This window comes from Cucurbita maxima, unplaced genomic scaffold, assembly GCF_002738345.1.
Source record: "Cucurbita maxima cultivar Rimu unplaced genomic scaffold, Cmax_1.0 Cma_Scf00001, whole genome shotgun sequence".
In the NCBI taxonomy this organism is placed as follows: domain Eukaryota; kingdom Viridiplantae; phylum Streptophyta; class Magnoliopsida; order Cucurbitales; family Cucurbitaceae; genus Cucurbita; species Cucurbita maxima.
Window position 1 is genome coordinate 4,606,235 of NW_019272017.1, and position 17,530 is coordinate 4,623,764.

Genomic DNA, 17,530 nt, shown 5'->3' on the forward strand with positions numbered 1-17,530 from the left:
CATCGATCCCTTAGCCCAAACTACGCTCTACCAATGCTTTTTTGCTTTCATTTTTCTATCTCAACTTGACAAAACCATTGAATTATAACACTCTCCTTTAGAATTTTGGGATATAATAACACTAAATTTGCCAATCTGACCCTTTGAAATGACGGCCAAAAACTTTGCTTTTTTTTTTTTTTCTCAATTATTAATTATAGCCCATGGGATGAGGCCTAATCAGTCCTCTTTTTCTTACAACTCACCCTTATCTTTTCTTTTTTTCTTTCTTTCCTTTTAGGGCTATCTACTTCTGATACCAATTATTAAAGTAGAACAGGAAGTAAGAACAGGAAGTAAAATCGATCATACTCATACACTTATAAATAAAAATTTACGTGGTTCGAAGAGAAGAAAATCTCTTCTTAATTGTTTCTAAGTAAATACAAAATGGTAATGACTCCCTTCAAAACAATGTTAGACAAACTTTTATATAGACATAGCAATATTAATGTTATACATGAATCAAGATGATTCATGCATCAATATGAGAGATGAACCAAATGAATTCTAATAGATGCATGCATAGGAGAGAAGAATGCATAAAAAATGTTAAAGATTCATGAACCGATTTTATAACACGACTCCTTTACCAATTCCTCAAATTTGACCTTGATACAAACACAAACGCAATACATATATGTATGGATGGATGGATGTATACACACATATACATATGAACAAGCCCTCTCTGCAAGTACTTGCCTTACCATGGGTTTGGTCTTTTAAACTAGAGTAGAGTGTAAATAGTCGCTATAAATACTTATTCTTTAGACTCATACGTCGATCAACGACTTATTCTTGAGTTTTCTAATTAATTTATGATTTTTTAAAAATTAATAGCTTAATCAAATCTTGGTTTTTTTAATTTTTTCTTCATGTATTGTTTTATGCTTTGCTCTTTATTTTAATTACATGTAATTGCTCTTATGATCATTTTAGACGCCAAATTAAAATTTTAAATACTTATTAAAAAAAAGTACTTAAATATACTTAGTAAAACCAAACATGCCTTCATTGAACAAGCATAAATTCATTTGACATGACATAATAATAACAAATAGATAGTAGAAAAAATGTGGACAACTCAATAAAATGGTACAATATGTCGAAGAAATTTAATAGCTCGCTCGGGAAATAGGATATATTACACACCACTTTATTCTCGAGAGCATCAACCGAAACGGGGGAAGACTACTCGTACAAATAATAATTGAATGAGTTGATATCGACATGTAAAAATAAATGTAAACAATGGGGGGGGGGGGGGGGGGGGGGGGGGGGGGGGGGGGGGGGGGGGGGGGGGGGGGGGGGGGGGGGGGGGGGGGGGGGGGGGGGGGGGGGGGGGGGGGGGGGGGGGGGGGGGGGGGGGGGGGGGGGGGGGGGGGGGGGGGGGGGGGGGAAGAAACCCACTAAACAGCTCTGTATATGCAGGTCTGTTTGTGTAGTATAACGCCGCTTCAAAATTTCCAACAGAATGGTATAGACGCTGAAAACAGCTGATGAATTTTGCTCCCATAAAATAAGAACTCAACAGAAGGCAAAGTAATAAGGGACGAACCTTGCTTGCTCCACATGGAGAAATTATTTCAGGACACCATCGCGTTGTAATTGATAAAATCTTGAATCATTTTTCCTACTAATGAGGGTTGAGATACGGGTAAAGTCCCAGAATATATTCCGGCATGAAATCATGCCTTGTAAGAATTCCAGCAATAGGAGGCCTCTGCAAAAAATTCACCACTGCTAAATCATTGCTAGACTAAACAAAATTAAATAGAAAATGTTGAATCATTGCACAAATACTTGTCTTTATACGCCTCTATTGATCATGTAAATTAACAAAAGGAAAATATGGCAAGGTTAGGTTTGTGGTCAATAATTTAGTGAAGTATTAATAGCAGAGACAGAAAATAGAACGAGCAGGAAAGTTAAAAGACCACGAGAATTTCTACAAAGTTCTAAGAATTTCAGGCATAAAGATGAAAAGGGAAATGGCAGCATATCCATATCGTCGATCACAATAGCAGTAACCCCGAGAACAAACTAGCTTGCCTTCCCCAAGGATGAATGCATGAAGGTAAATGCATTGGACGACATTATATGTGATCATAAAGCAGAGACGGTGTGTAGTGACTAAATCAAATATAGTATGCCACAGAGACAAAGTTTGCACATTGATAATAGCAAGACGTAAGGAAGTATCTCTTACCCCGGGTGTCTTTGGAACCACCAGTAAGTGCCTCAAGCCAAGAGCGTGAAAGAGAATCGCTGCTTTAGCCAGAGACATTGTTTCTACCACTGTGTAAGGCGACGTATTTGTGATGGGATGAAGATCAACAAACATTTCCATCTCCTCCTCGTTGATGTCCAAATCTTCCAGTTTCACTCCTTTGCCAGAACCAGGTTTTGCAAAATCATATGCTTTGAAGCTCCTCAAAATTTCTGATCTAATTGACGTCTTTTTCTTTGTAAATTTTTTCTCTTTAAGCAAAACAAGTAGATGAGACCTCAAAACAAGCCCACAAAGCTCTGAACTATCTGAGAAAGGTGGCTCATCAATTACAGGAAACCCATTGTGGTTCGTCATTTTCAAAGCATGGATAATGTTATCGACCTTCTCAATCCCAGAGAACGTAATTAAGGGACCAGAAGCCACACCACCAGCGACCAATTGCCTCATAAATGGTTCTGCATGGGCTTCCATAAAAGGTAGTCCCTTCATCTTCACAATCTGATCATAGACACCTTTATTAAAAATATCTGCCACTGACTTTGAAATTAGAAGAACCAACATAAGTAATGGGAGCATCAAAAGGTTATTAGTAAGCTCAAGGAGTATGACACATAGAGAAACAGTCATTCTCATAGTGCCACCAAGGAAGGATGCAGCTCCGAGAAGGGCATAGAGACTGACATCAAGAGTGGCAACTGAACCAAATAATCTCCCTACAATGCGACCATAAGAGGCCCCTGCCAGTATTACAGGAATGAAGAGCCCCGAGGGCACGGCAATGCCATAAGTAATAATGCCAAGAAAATAGATAGAAGTAAAGAAGATAAAAAGTGAGGAGAGCTGAAATTGCTTGTCAGTAGCAGATGTGAACAGGTTGCGGATGACATCATCATTGGTATTGAAAAATAGCGACGCAAGATCATTATATTGGCCAGGCGGGCATTGGAAATTCTTGTAGTTTCCTGAGCGACCAACGGTTGGGCATTCGTCTTCCAAGTTAGGTGGGCAAGGTAAACATTGTGAGAGCCAAGGAAGACCAAATGAGATACATGTTGTCAATAGGGAAATGCTAACAACAAGAATGACTTTCGATCCAGGACCTCTCCTGCAATATAATATCAACTGTCAGTGAAGGCAAAACTGTACAATAACAGGACTGTAAATGGTCTAAAACAAAAACAGAGGAAGTTAACTTTACTCCCACAATTGTAAAAGACAAACTTCGGAGCATACTCATTTATGATGCTGTAGGTTCGAAGGACCTTATCCACGAGGTAGTTGTAAAGGCTTCCAAACACACCACCAATAACTCCAAGTAAAACAATTGCAATAAGATCTGGAGTGCCATAAGTGGAGTTTTCTGTATGAATGTTAAACATGATGAGACCTCCTTCACCAAATAACCCACATTGCCCCCCTCGGCAAAATTCCATGAAACCCCTCAAGACAACGGCTACTACAGCAGTAGTGAAAAAGGTCCTCCAGAGAAGAGCACTCCTCCACCTACCATTTCAACAACACAGATTATCTATCAATGATGATGGAGAGAGAAGATGAAAACCTCATAAGCTGTACCTGGTAAATAAGATACAGAATTGAACCTACCTTCGTTCCAAATGTTCCTCATTGTTTAAGAAAAAAAAGTAAATAGATTCCGTGTGAATGTGAAAGCAGTACAACACATTCAGTAAAATCAAGATACCAGAGGAAGCCAAAAAAGACAAGACCACGGTTAACATTGAGTAAAATCAAGAGTCAAAACTTCCGCATCTTATCTCTATCAACTTAAATTTCCTCTCTTAGCCAAGTAAACTAAGCTATGTAGGTTTAGACTCTGGATTTTCTTTTCTAAGATCAAGTTTGTCTCTAATATCCCTAGAGGTTGACTAAAAACTGAGCAGCAAAAAATGAATAATTTGGTGCTGTGGACAGAGAGAGAGAGAGACCATGAAGCTGCTTCTTCAAGTGCAAAGAGAACGCCACCAACTGGAGCTCGAAAGGCAGCTGCCACACCAGCTGCTGCACCACACGTGATCAAATCCCGCCTGTCCCTATCATTTTTGAAGTATCTCAGCCACTTCCAGGTCAAGCGGTATTTGCGAGAGCCTCCTTGTCCCAGTAATGAGGCAATGCACGCACCAGTATGAACCATGGGCCCTTCCTTACCCACAACAAATCCACCGGCAACAGCAAATATAGAGCCAAAAATCTGCCAAGTTAACCCGCATGGTTATTGAAAGATTTTCTAAAATTGATCATCATAATGGTTAGCAGCCGATAATTTAAGATGATCTCAATTTCCTCAGGACCATAAACACGAGAGAGGCTTTGAACTGCTTACCTATAATTAATGTTATTAATGTTATCAATGTTATCAATGTTCACTTTTTTTTAACAAGAAACGGAACTTTTAATTGAAAAAAATTAAAAGAGACTAATCCTCAAGAGATACAAACTCCACAAGGGAGAGAGAATAAAACAGAAAGATAAAAGAAAGGTAAAAGCATCCAAATCAAAACAAATCTTGAAATGAAAAAAACCGACAAAAATGCTTAAAATGATAACACAAAGAAGAAGCTGTTAATCTAGCAGACCAAAAATGACTGAACCAATGAAAGAGATCAGTTTCAGAAATCCTTTGATTCCTCTCCAACCAAAATGCTGAAAGTAAAGCTCAAACTGAGATCATCCACAATAAGCTTGACTTATGAGCCCAAAAACCCCTTGAGATGTTGTAGAAAATCCACTGAACTTCGAAATAAAAGAATAATTTGAACCAGCAGGCCAAGGAAAAAAAAAACAGCAAGTTCTTAGTGTTCATTTAGATCTAAATTACTAAAGAAGACGGCCCTTCGGAGTCATACAAACTGATTTAACTGCAAGAGTGAGTGAGACAACGAATTGAGATAACATTCTCATCACAAGGGCACTGGCAGTAGAACAGTCTTATTAGCCTTAATGAACACCTTATTTTGTTTGTTTTTTTTTCTTGGGGGGGGTGGGGCGGGGTGCTGGACAAGGTTAATCATTCATTAGAAAAATATGTATAACTATTTATAGTTATTTTTTGAAAAAAAATACAATTGATTATATAAAAGCATAAGCAAGGAGGAGGAAAAAAATGGAGATGTCCTTAGCCTAGTATCTAAGATACCAAGACGCCCAGGATTAAAAGATAATTTTTTTACTCCAATTTCAATAATATTCAAAGGTTAAACATAACAACAAACTAACCCACCAATAAAACTACATGAAGAAGGATTGACAACCAACTAAAACTAACACATTAAAACAGAAACTCTAAAACAAAAATGCCACTCCTTGTAGTTAGGTATGTAAAAACTCCAACTGAAAAAAATATGTTTGAAACTGGATCCACCTGGCAAAAGTAAATCTGTGGAGGGGTGTATCATCTTTTCAGTGAAGACAATTCAAATAACCAAAATTTGGAAGTTCATATAACTCCTCAGAATCTTTGTCTAGCTACTGATATTTTCTCACACCAAAAACTCCCGGTATTGAAGTTTATCATAAAATTGAAAGTCTACATAAAGTAATCATCAAACTTCCCTTGGAAAAGAGTTTCAGAATAAGAAAAATTATTTTTAGAAAGCAAAACAGATCTTTGGAACCTCAAATATTCAAACCATTTCTGCTTTAGTAAAGGAAGTGTAAGAAAAAAAAATCATTTTCTTCTACCTGTTTCTGCAGTAGATGAGCCCTTATCAAAATAAGGACTCAAACCGTGAAAAGCCACTTGACCCATGATCGCATGAACCAGATCTTTTTCAATGATTTGGTTGGACTGATATAAGAACCACTCAGAAAGTTCGTAGCGACTTTATGGAATCTTCAGACACAATTTTCCATGCACATCTTTCTAGGACGGAGTAAATTTCAAGTCCTTTTAGAATGTCCTTCGTATATTTCATTTTTTCAATGAAATAATTGTCTCTCGTTAAAAATAATAGACATTAAAGCTAAATAGTGTATCCACTTAATACATGTGTGCATTATGATAGATGATATATTTGCGATGGATAATTGATACATGAGGATGATCATATCACATGATGTATTGTATTAAGAGGTTTCCTTATTTAGAAAATAATGCATGTTTCCACTCACAATGATAACCTAGCTTTTATTTGCATCGGCTGAAAATACTTGAGCGTTTAGGATCCTAGATCATTCAAAATACTTTTGCTATATGCGATGGTGATTCAAGAGAAAGAGAAAATGGGATGTTTCTGCAATGAGACTTACCTTCACAAATAAGGTACTTGGAGCCAGTATAGAATAAGCATCTATACCATTGAGGTATGCTTTCACCTCAGGTATGCCAGAACCTGCAGCAGCAGGAGCAATATAGGCACAAAGCGCGGCAGCAGAAAAAGCTAAAACAATATTGGAACCCACATATACTGAAAAAGCCAGATAGTACCTGCAAAGAATCTAGGGTCATCTCATAGTTGGTGTAATATATAATGTGTATGAATGACACATAAATTTCAGATGGGTATATGGAGAAAGAAACGCGCAAGAAAAATCATAGAACCCAAGTGAACAACTTTGCAGTTTGGTGAGATTTTGAGATCATTCAAATCAATTACAGTAAAAGAATTGTTTCCTCAATGAATTGGTATGCTTGATAATTACAGTATAAGAATAATACAACATTGTGCTGGATAACAAATACTGATTGAGAAGGTGTCTGAATCCTCAAACCTCATGACAAGAAAAGTGGAGAAGTGCTCAATTACCTGGTCTCAGAAAGTATAAACCACATGATCAGGATTAATTTATATTTATTTTTAAGTTCTAAGAATTCCCCTAATGCAAACTTGGAGCATGTCTTGATTAAGAAGGCATAACAGGCAAACTATTAATTTTAAAGGGAAGAACACAATGATCAAGAAACTCAAACAGTTCTTATATTATTACTCTATTAAGCCTGTTACTATAGGTACAACACAACAAATCCTAAATGCTTAAGCCATCAGATCAAAATTAATTTATTCCTTGTATCCTTCTTAACGTTATTATAAAAGAATCATACTTAACATAATTATTGGAGTACCTAACCCTTTGTATTGAATTGTAAGGGACAGAGATAACACTCATTATCACAAAGTCTATTTGAAGACTTGAACATAGCCTTGTAAAATTCTTTCATGCTATGTGAATCGAATACTAAACTGCATGTCACTCAAAGCTTACTTTTCCTGGAGCATGAGATTGTTCGTCAGCAGAAGTTTACGACCAGCAATATTCTCAACAGCTATGTTGTTGAAGAAGCCAACGAGTCCTGTAACTAAACCAATAAGAAGGCACAGTGCCCATTTGAGGATAACATACTGAAATATCTCGATCTTTCTTCTGGACCTCCAGTCTTGCATGAAAAGGTCATTCTCAATAATCCTGTTACGAATGTAAAAAAAAAAAAAAGAAAGTGAAGAATTTATTTAGAATCAAAATAGCCTATATAAAACATTATTTGCATTCCTAACAGAACAGTAGAAAACAAGAACACCACAGAAAGTTTTAGATTGTGAAAAGTCCAAGATAAAAGAATAAAGAGGTCATTTTTGCATTTTTTTTTTTTTTTTAATTATAATTAAGCATAATTTTCTATGATCATGCAAATTTTTACTTATTTCAAGTTGAATGTAGTTAATAAAACACAGATGAAATGAACAAAAGGGAAATAACTCTCAGAGTTAGAAAAATACAGGAATTAAGACTATACAGAGAAGTCATACGTACTCAAAACAAATTATTAAATAACAACTCTCTTTCTACATTTATTCAGAGAAGAAAAGTTAAATAGCAGAAGAACTAACAAGGCAACCATCCTCTTGGAATAGCTTAATAGGTCACTAATCCAACATACTTCCAGAGGAATTTCAAAAATAAAAGGCCAAGACATCCAACCAATGGCAAATCCAAATCCCAAAGAAAAGAATTTCTGTTGATTACTGAAAATATCACCCAGGATGCCCTGTTTTTTGCGTAGGCCAGTTTATGCATCAATTTCCAATTCAACAAAGTTAGATAGACAATTAGATGCAAGCAAGAAGAATTCACGGAAAATGAGCTTTTCTTACAACATACCATACAAGATCATCTGATAATTGAGCACAAAAGATAAAAACAGAACCAAACCATACACATGAGAAGCGCTTTTCCCATACCCTACATTGTTGGAAAACAAAATAACATGCAGAACTTTTCAGGAAAAAAACACAGCAATCGGAAGGAAAACAAAGAGGAGAAGTTGAATTGTGAACAGTAGAATCCAATTAACCAAAAATGATATCATCCACCGCATAATCCCAAACGCAAAGAAAAGAATCAACAAACAAAAAATCAATCCATCGGCTCATTAAAAAAAAAGTAAGGAATATAAACAGCATACTCATAGTCAAGACTCTCAATCGGACAGATATTCGAACCAACAATGGCGAGCTGAGAGGTGGTGCTGATCCTAGCAGTACTGGAACGCAATAGCGGCTCCCCTAGCATCATCGATATAGAATCTCGATCCTGTGAGAACAGCGATTCCACCTGCCTCTCAGAGCCATCAATTTCGCGGGCGTTCTCTGAACTCTCGTCCATCGGATGAGTGCCGTGTCGAGTAATAAGCTTCGCAGGCCTTGGAAAACGATCAGAAAGAGGGAAATGAATGGGATTAGGAGGTGGGATGGAGGAAGATGGAATGGAGGAAGATGGAATGGAGAAAGGTGGATTCTGAGACGGTTTTGCAGTATGAATCTTTCATGGGAGAGAGAGAGAGAGAAGAAAATACAGAAGTTTGTGGCGTGAGGATTAGTCCTGTTAAGAAAGTTTGACGCAGGATCCCCCTGACGTCGCAAATGCCAGCTCACCTCACCCATCGATCAACTAAATCTAAAATTATTTTGGATAGCAAAGAACGAAAAAAATAAAAAATGGAATGTGATCCCTTTCCTTTTTATTTATTAAATTACAAATCTCGTGATCCATTTCTTTTGTCTGTGATTTCAACCCTCTCTCATGTTCATCTCAAACCGAACATATTTTACCTCTAATTAATTACACACTCTTTTTTTTAACCACAATTTTAGACTTATTTATTTAGTCCTTGTTTTTAAATATTTTACATATATAATTAAAATCTTACTCAAATATGAAACATTCATACGTCACAACTCATTACTAGTATCGTTTATAAAAGCTGAATATTCTTAATATTTGTAACAAGCTTTGCATGGTTGGGTTAGGTTATAACCTTATTTTCAAGTTGACTCAATTAAAAGAATATCAAATTCATGGACCGACTCTAATTTTTCGATTTTTTAAATTTTCAACCGAACTCAAATTGGAAAAAAAGTTATTGCAACCCTATGTTTTATGGTTTAGGTTGGATTGTCAGAATGGGTCGGATCGGATCGGAGGGTGGTTAATTTTTATGCCACCAAATTCTACCCACTTGATTTTTTTTAAAAAAATAATGGATCCAAATGTTAAAAATATTAATGGCATATTACATAAGACTAGTCAATAATTTATTTAATTCTTTTTTTTAAAAAAAAAATCTTATTAAACACAAACAATAAAACAATTTAAAATTAAATTTATATTTGACTTTTTTATATTTAGCTTTAATCATTGAACTTATAAATTTGTTTTATCTTGGTTTCTTTTTTTCCTGTAATTATATTTTAAAATGTCTATTTTTATTTCTTATATTTTTTAATAGTAATTATTTGGTCTTATGTGCTATTCCTGTTCTACCCTTTAAAATTGGAGCGAATTTATATTTTATTCGAATTTATGCCAATGTTAATACACACAAGAGAACAAATAAAATACACACAAGAGAACAAATAAAAAAGTTGATGACAAAAGAGTAATACCGACTAAGATAGTAATTTAAAGAAGATTGCAACTAAAATGCAATTCTCTAAGCGTGTTTTTTTGGAACAATTCTATATTAGATGACTTATTGAAAATTTTCTTATTTCTTAGGATGCAAATAGGTAATGTGAGCATGAGCATCTCTTCCATAGACTTCGAAACTTTCGTCCAAGCTCACGAGTCATAAAGTTTGCTTTAGGTTAAAACTTCTCTAAATGAATTATCCGAAGTTGGATAGTGTCTTGATGATGTCCCAAAATATTTTGATAACTATGATAGAAGGTGTAGCATCTCGACGCTCTTAGCTAGTGATATGAAGTATCGACATCGAGGACATCAAATTATTATTCATATTTTATATAATAATTTTGATATAACTTTATTACTTTCCAATTTTATCCTTTGCATGATATATTAAAGAGGGTATTTTTGTCTTTTTGTTTTGATCCATGATGTAGTAAGTATTTGAGTCTTGGGAGTCTATTTAAAGGCAAACCGTTAGGTTATAGAGTAGGAATTAAGTTTTTTTTGTCTCGTTTAACTAAAAACCTCTTAATTCTTTTTTCAATTTTATCTCGAAAGCTTTGATTAAAAAATAAATAAATAAATAAACACAAAAGTTTAGGGAATAAAAAAAAAGTAGTCTAATATTTGGAACTAAAATAAAATAATCAGACAACTTTAGAGAATAAAATTTAAACATAAATAAATTATTCACTAAAAAAACATACAAAAATGTATCTATAAAATGTGTGGCAGAATATATTACATCATACTATAAATGAGTTTTTAAGAATCTTGTATAATAAGTTTACTTCAATAAATAAATAAATAAATAAATATATATATATATATATATATTTGAATAAAATATTAATTATAATTTAAAGATGTATGATTCGATCTCTCTGAAATTCAACTGAAAAGCTAAAAAATGGCAGATGGACGTGATTTTGAAAACAAATGCATTAAAGCTTTATAATTAAATGTAAAGACGACAAGGACGTCAATGGACCATGGGTGGGGCCCGACTTTATCCACAACATAATTCCCACTCTCAACCTCATCACGCTTTTAGTTTATTAATTATATATATTTATAATATGGTTATATTTATGTTATGGTGGATGAGATATTATGACACATTGTATATAACAAGTATGTATAAAATATGGATGAATATGAAAAGTATTATGTGCATCAAAACATTGTATCATGATTTTAAAATTTTAGATCTAAGCATGTTAAATATCACAAGCATGGATTACTTCTACAATTTGTTAGGTATATATGCGTACACTACAATATTCTGCCCGCTCCTTTTTTTCATTGGTTTCCAGTGGAACTTAAGAAACAATCCTGAAAAATAGGTTTCACTGCATTTTTTGACCCTAATAATAGAGTCACTTATGAATTATTTTTAAATACTCATTCTAAATCTAATATTTTTATAAGTAAAGCCAATAACCTTATGTATAGGTGATCGTGTTACTGAGGAGGCTATGAAATCAAGTATTGTTAGTTAGGTTCCGTACTTAGACAATATGTTTATTAGGCAGATCAAGTATCGTTTGTTTTTTGTTTCAATTATATTAGTATTATGTTTGCAATGTATTTATGAACATTCGTCGATAACAATGTTTAAGAAAAAAAATCAATACATAAAAGGACGAGATCCCTATACAATACTTACATCTATCAAATAACTAATGTCTCAAAAAATTATTCAAAACAATTACGAGCCTAAAATGAACCTTATGATTGAACAAACGAATCCAACAAAATCATCGAGCGAAGGATTGTTGAATTATTGGAGTTTGAATTTGTGGAGAAAATAGGCTAAGAGATGGGTATTGTGGGACTTTCTTGCTTCTCATAGCATTTATGCAATCAAAACCTTGTTTGAAAATTAATGAGTTGTTCTATCTCGAAAAATAGATACAGATTCTAAAGTTTCTCGTAGTTTTGAAATTCTCCACGTAAATTCTTGTTTTTTTTTTTTTTTTTTGTTACTTTATTTTAAAATCTCAAAATTTTTAAATAAATTTATTTCTAAGGTACAAGTGGCATGAGAATAACTCACTCTTTCTTTTATCCATATATTAGGGAATTTGTCAACTTTACAAAAGTAAAGGTTTTCTTTTACTTATTTTCTAACGTTATGTCGGTACTTGATATATTAATTTAATTTAATTTTTAAATGTTAAAAAATAAATTTATATTAAAAAAAGTCATATAAACTCTAATAGATGATAATATATTAAATTAACATATATTTTCTCTCCATTCAAAAAATGTTCCATAATTATTTCGACTTTTTATATTTTTATTTAATAAATAAATGAAAAATGTTATGAATTAATTTTTATTACATAATTAATGTAATTTATTATTTTTCAAATTTATCCTTATTAAGAATATTATATATATTCCATTATTTTTTAAACATACCAAATTAGTATATAATAAATGTGGGGTGTGTCTATATACGTGATCCATTTTAGTTTTTTCATTATTAAAAAAACTTACATAAATAAAACGAGAATAATTATAATAAATTAGAACCGCTATAAATGATTGCAAGACTTTGTCGTTTGGATCGGAGCCGCCCCATGTATTGTCCTCATTATTAATATTATTATTGACAAAAAAATAATAAGAACAAATTTGTATGTTCCTTCTCAAAAAAGAAAATAATAATAATTATTAACTAAATCAAATATGTCAAAACATTAGGGGCTGCCTGCCACATGATTTTTCATTTCTTTTTTTTTTTTTTTTTTTTTTTTCTTTTAGCTCCCGATCTGATGTAACAGATCATCAATAAATAATAATTGATATATTATTTGGCTGTATATACTTTAAAATACTCTATTTAATTTTTTAACATTCAAGTTTTTTTTACTCGAATTAAATATAATAATAATTTCTAAATAATAAAAATTGACTTTTATTTCCCAATCAACGTAGTAATAGCCACGTCAGTTGCATTATTCAAATTCATTTACTAATCCTCGACTCGGCTCTCGTCATTGAGTTGGGCAGAAAATGGCCCAAATAAGAATATTACGTTATTTGGGCTTCAGTATTGTTGGCCCAAGAGGAAAGATCCATGGCCCAATGTTTTATAGTTGGATTGATCTTTTAATAAATCCTACTATATTAATATGTTTACAAGGAAAAACAAATATACAAATATTTACTTCTTTTTCTTTTTTTCTTTTTTATGTAAAAAAAATATATGTCAATTATTATTGCAAATAAATTAGAAGTTAAAATACCTCCCTCCNACAAAAAAAAAAAAAAAAAAAAAAGAAACTAATAAATTTGTGCATTTAATTTAATTTAATTTCATAATAAATTACATAAATTTCTTTCTCTATTATATTTCAAACATTAAATTATAAATTTAGTACCTAAATTGTTGAGTTTTGGTAAATTTAATCCTTGAATTTTTAATTTTAGGTAAATAGATCTCGCGTACAAATTAAAAAAAAAAATAATTGATCTATTAGATATAAAATTGAATGTACAGTAAGACCATAAATTTTGAATTTATGAATGTTCGTAGATTTGAAAATTTAAAAAGAGTATATGGACCAAATAGACATGCGTAGTTTCGTAAGTCTAAATAGGTTACTGAACATATTCAACATAAAAAGTTATAAATTTGAACTAGGTTAGATGGACATTAATTGAATGTGTTTTTGATTTATAGGCAGGTTTTTAACAGAAAGATGTATTCAATTTAAGTACAATAAAGGTAGGCATATAAATTTGAATATTTGACCAAAAAAAGAAAGAGGTGATGTTTTAATGTTATGCTCCAAGGTGTAGATAAAATGTATTATTTTTTGATGTAATAATTGATTAGCGACGTGTATGTATGTATGTATGTGGGATGATATTAAATGAGACACATGGTTTAGCTTAGAAAATAGCATAGAGAAAATTGTATTATATTCTTAGCTGTTGGTTTGGCTTCTCATGTGGAAAGAGGTGCCGTCGGATTCGGCACCACCCGCCGATAAGAGCGCTCTCGTTTCGCACGTCACAATCTTTTCCTTCCAAAATCATTAAAGAAACTGTTCATAAAATTCCGCTAGAAATTAAAATAATTCGAACCCGTTTCTGTCCGTGTCGAGACCCACTTCCGAGAGACCAACATCTCACTTTCTATCTCTTATTTTCAATTTTCATTTGGCTTCTTCCCCCAAATCTCAGTGTGCCCACCAACCCCACCCCTCTCAATTTCACTATGTTTCGATAATGATGCGTTTTTGAGTTTCCCATCTCTTTTAAATGCGATTCTAACTTCTTCATCTCCCTCCAATTGCCTCTGTTTTTCGTTTTCAGATCGCTTGCTGCTCGATCCTTTTCTGCAGATTCAAACCCATTGTTCTTGAGGTTTTTCGTTTGTGTTCTTGATTTTTCCTGCTCTGTTGTTTCCGCATTTTATGCCCATTTTGGGAAGGATCACGTCCCGCTGTTTGTTGTTTTTGGGTAGTTTCTTGGCTGACCACAAAGCTTTTACATTACGATTCTTCCCTTGGGGTTCCCTCGAATGCCTGAACTCTGGTAGATTTTCCTCAGTTCATCAATCTCCCCATTGATCAATCCAAGAAACTGGGTGCTGGATTGTGTCTTTATGCGTTTTAGGTGCGGTTGAGTAGGATTTGAGGATCAAACTGGGAAACTGAAACGTCTTCTTTGTATTTTCGGTTTTTGGGGCCTCAACAGCAATGCCGCGGTGTAGGGTGGACAAGGATGAAGGAGAGAAGCACCCTGGTTTGCTCAAACTGATGCAGATTCTGTCATTTTTGGTTGTTTTTGTGGCTGGAGTTGTCATTGGATTAGCAACAACTTCACACATTAGCAGATACTTCACCTCACAGAATGAGCTTTACTCTCTAATCAATCATTTTTCTGTTCCTAATACTCTGGTGGAAGAGAACTGTAGTGGTTCAGACATGTGTAAGGGAAGGGAGTGTTCAAGTTTCCATTTATTCATCCATCCAGAGAATTTGACCCATACCATGTCTGACGATGAGCTCTTCTGGAGAGCTTCAATGGTGTCAAAGAAAGAGGATTACTATCCCTTCAAAAGGATACCAAAAGTGGCCTTCATGTTCTTAACCAGAGGACCACTGCCCATGCTGCCATTATGGGAGAGGTTCTTTTCTGGTCATGAGAAGTTGTTTTCTATTTATGTACATGCCCTACCAGGCTACGAGCTAAATGTGACCAGCAGCTCTGCTTTCTACAGACGCCAAATTCCCAGCCAGGTTTTTCCTCCTTTTTCAACCTGTGTACTGATATTATGCGATTCTACATTGTTGCTGCCATGTTTAGTATAATCAATGTCTGCAAAACGTGCCAAATTTATAGACTACAAGTGATTAGATACATCAATCTGAAATTATAGATAACATGTTTGGTTTAAACCTCTTGACCTTTTGGTTGAGGAAATAAAGCTATGCTAGAGTTGATAGGCCTAAACTTAAGTTCATCCGTTTGGTCATGGTTTCTAAATCTTATTGAGCTTTAGAACACTAAACCTTGTCTGATAAAAATATTTACCGTTCATGATATCAAAAGGAAAGCATTAGTGCATGATTAACTCAAGACTGAAGGGTTTGATGCGATGATTCTTTTGTCTGCCATGTCAAACTGCTGTAAACTCTAGATGAAAATCCCTTCTAAAAGATTGTTGAGGCAAATCTGCAGTTTTGGCTATCCGTTCTAAAAGAAACTTCATCCTAGCTTTTCATGTTCAGTAATGGTAGATCAACTAGCTTTACTTGTTAAGTGGTTTCTCTACCTCTTCATCTTTGTGATGCCTTTGTGAATCCTGTACATTTCTTTTGAAAGGCAAATTAGAAGTAAACAGTGGATACTAATTGATAGAGTGACATAGATAATATGGAATACAAACCTCAAAAATAATGTACGTTCTCTTGCATGTATTGAGATCCATACGTGCAAAATTATTGAAGCCTTTGAAATAATGTTTCTAGTATGGCATGTTTAGAACTTTGGCTCTTTGGAACTGTTGAAAAATGGACTAGAGAATGTATTTGGACTCTGCTAACTTCTGCTATGGTGGCTGGCTTTGATTACACAACTACTTTACCTCAATGTTTTATCATTCTAGAATAGAAAATTTCAGCATTGCTTCCAAATTCTCCAAAGTTTGATCAAGTTACTCGCATAATTCTATTAAGAAGAAGGTCATTTCATTTTTGCAGTATGTTTCTTGGGGCTCAGTATCACTTGCTGATGCCGAGAGGCGCCTTCTAGCAAATGCCCTGCTCGACTATTCAAATGAACGTTTTGTTCTGCTTTCTGAGAGCTGTATCCCAGTGTACAACTTTCAAACAGTCTACAAATATCTGATAAACTCTGCCCACAGTTTTGTAGAATCATATGATGAACCGACCAGGTACGGGCGTGGTCGCTATAGTCGCAAAATGCTTCCAGATATTAAGCTACAGCATTGGAGGAAAGGGTCCCAGTGGTTTGAAATCAGCCGTGGCCTAGCCGTTTATATTGTTGCAGATACCAGATACTACACTCTGTTTAAGAATTTCTGCAAGCCTGCTTGCTACCCAGATGAGCACTATATCCCTACTTACTTGAACATGTTTCATGGTTCTCTGAACTCAAATCGCACGGTGACATGGGTCGATTGGTCGATGGGAGGCCCACATCCTGCAATGTACGAACCAGCTAACGTCACTGAGAGTTTTATAGAATCTATAAGAAATAATGGGACAGAGTGCCTATATAATTCCGAGACGACTTCTGTTTGTTACCTCTTTGCTCGAAAGTTCGCTCCATCTACCCTGGAGACCTTGCTTAACCTGACCTCATCAGTAATGAATTTTTGAACATTCTAGTTTAAAGCAGACACATCTGTTGTTCTTTTTCTTTTTTTCTCTTTTGGGTGGGGTGGAGGGATGGATCGACCAAGTTCCTAGGCTTTGGTGGCACATTTTGTTATAGATGCCCATCTACATTGGTGGAAGAATGATTCAGTTTTGGTTCAAATGTATAGATTTTTGTTAAGAGATATGAGTTCCCCTTTTGAGAGATACTCCTGCAAGAACTGAATCCTTCAAAGAAGGAAAAATGTAGTGTAGTAATTTATTTTTATTTTTATTTTATTCGTTGCTCATTTGCTCTATCTAAATTTCTCATCTCTTGTTTAACAAGATTTGTATAGACGGGCGAGTTGGTGATTGAGCCTGATCGACTGATACTACTATGGAAGATTTGATATCTACTCCATTTTATTTTTTATGAGCTTGATTGATGTTCACTTGCTTTTTACCAAACAGCATAAAAAACGACATA

The 17,530-nt window shown here is 34.2% G+C and overlaps 2 protein-coding genes and 1 long non-coding RNA gene across 3 annotated transcripts; 1 reads left to right on the forward strand and 2 right to left on the reverse strand.

The window, feature by feature from the left end:
• Positions 1 to 1,104: 1,104 nt before the first annotated feature.
• On the reverse strand, positions 1,105 to 9,156 carry LOC111484354 (chloride channel protein CLC-c-like). Its single transcript, XM_023130905.1, has 8 exons — positions 8,694 to 9,156; positions 7,496 to 7,696; positions 6,542 to 6,719; positions 4,222 to 4,484; positions 3,509 to 3,778; positions 2,252 to 3,380; positions 1,442 to 1,765; positions 1,105 to 1,302 (listed from the first exon to the last, which is right to left on the reverse strand). Exons 1-7 carry the CDS (start codon positions 8,891 to 8,893, stop codon positions 1,679 to 1,681), a joined length of 2,328 nt encoding a protein of 775 aa, XP_022986673.1. The 5' UTR covers positions 8,894 to 9,156; the 3' UTR covers positions 1,105 to 1,302; positions 1,442 to 1,678.
• On the reverse strand, positions 7,887 to 8,665 carry LOC111484360. Its single transcript, XR_002718497.1, has 2 exons — positions 8,390 to 8,665; positions 7,887 to 8,276 (listed from the first exon to the last, which is right to left on the reverse strand). It is a non-coding gene; the product is annotated as an uncharacterized LOC111484360 (long non-coding RNA).
• A 4,995-nt stretch (positions 9,157 to 14,151) lies between the features above and the next one.
• Positions 14,152 to 17,407, forward strand: LOC111485918. Its single transcript, XM_023132886.1, has 2 exons — positions 14,152 to 15,459; positions 16,423 to 17,407. Exons 1-2 carry the CDS (start codon positions 14,917 to 14,919, stop codon positions 17,062 to 17,064), a joined length of 1,185 nt encoding a protein of 394 aa, XP_022988654.1. The 5' UTR covers positions 14,152 to 14,916; the 3' UTR covers positions 17,065 to 17,407.
• The last annotated feature ends 123 nt before the right edge of the window (positions 17,408 to 17,530 follow it).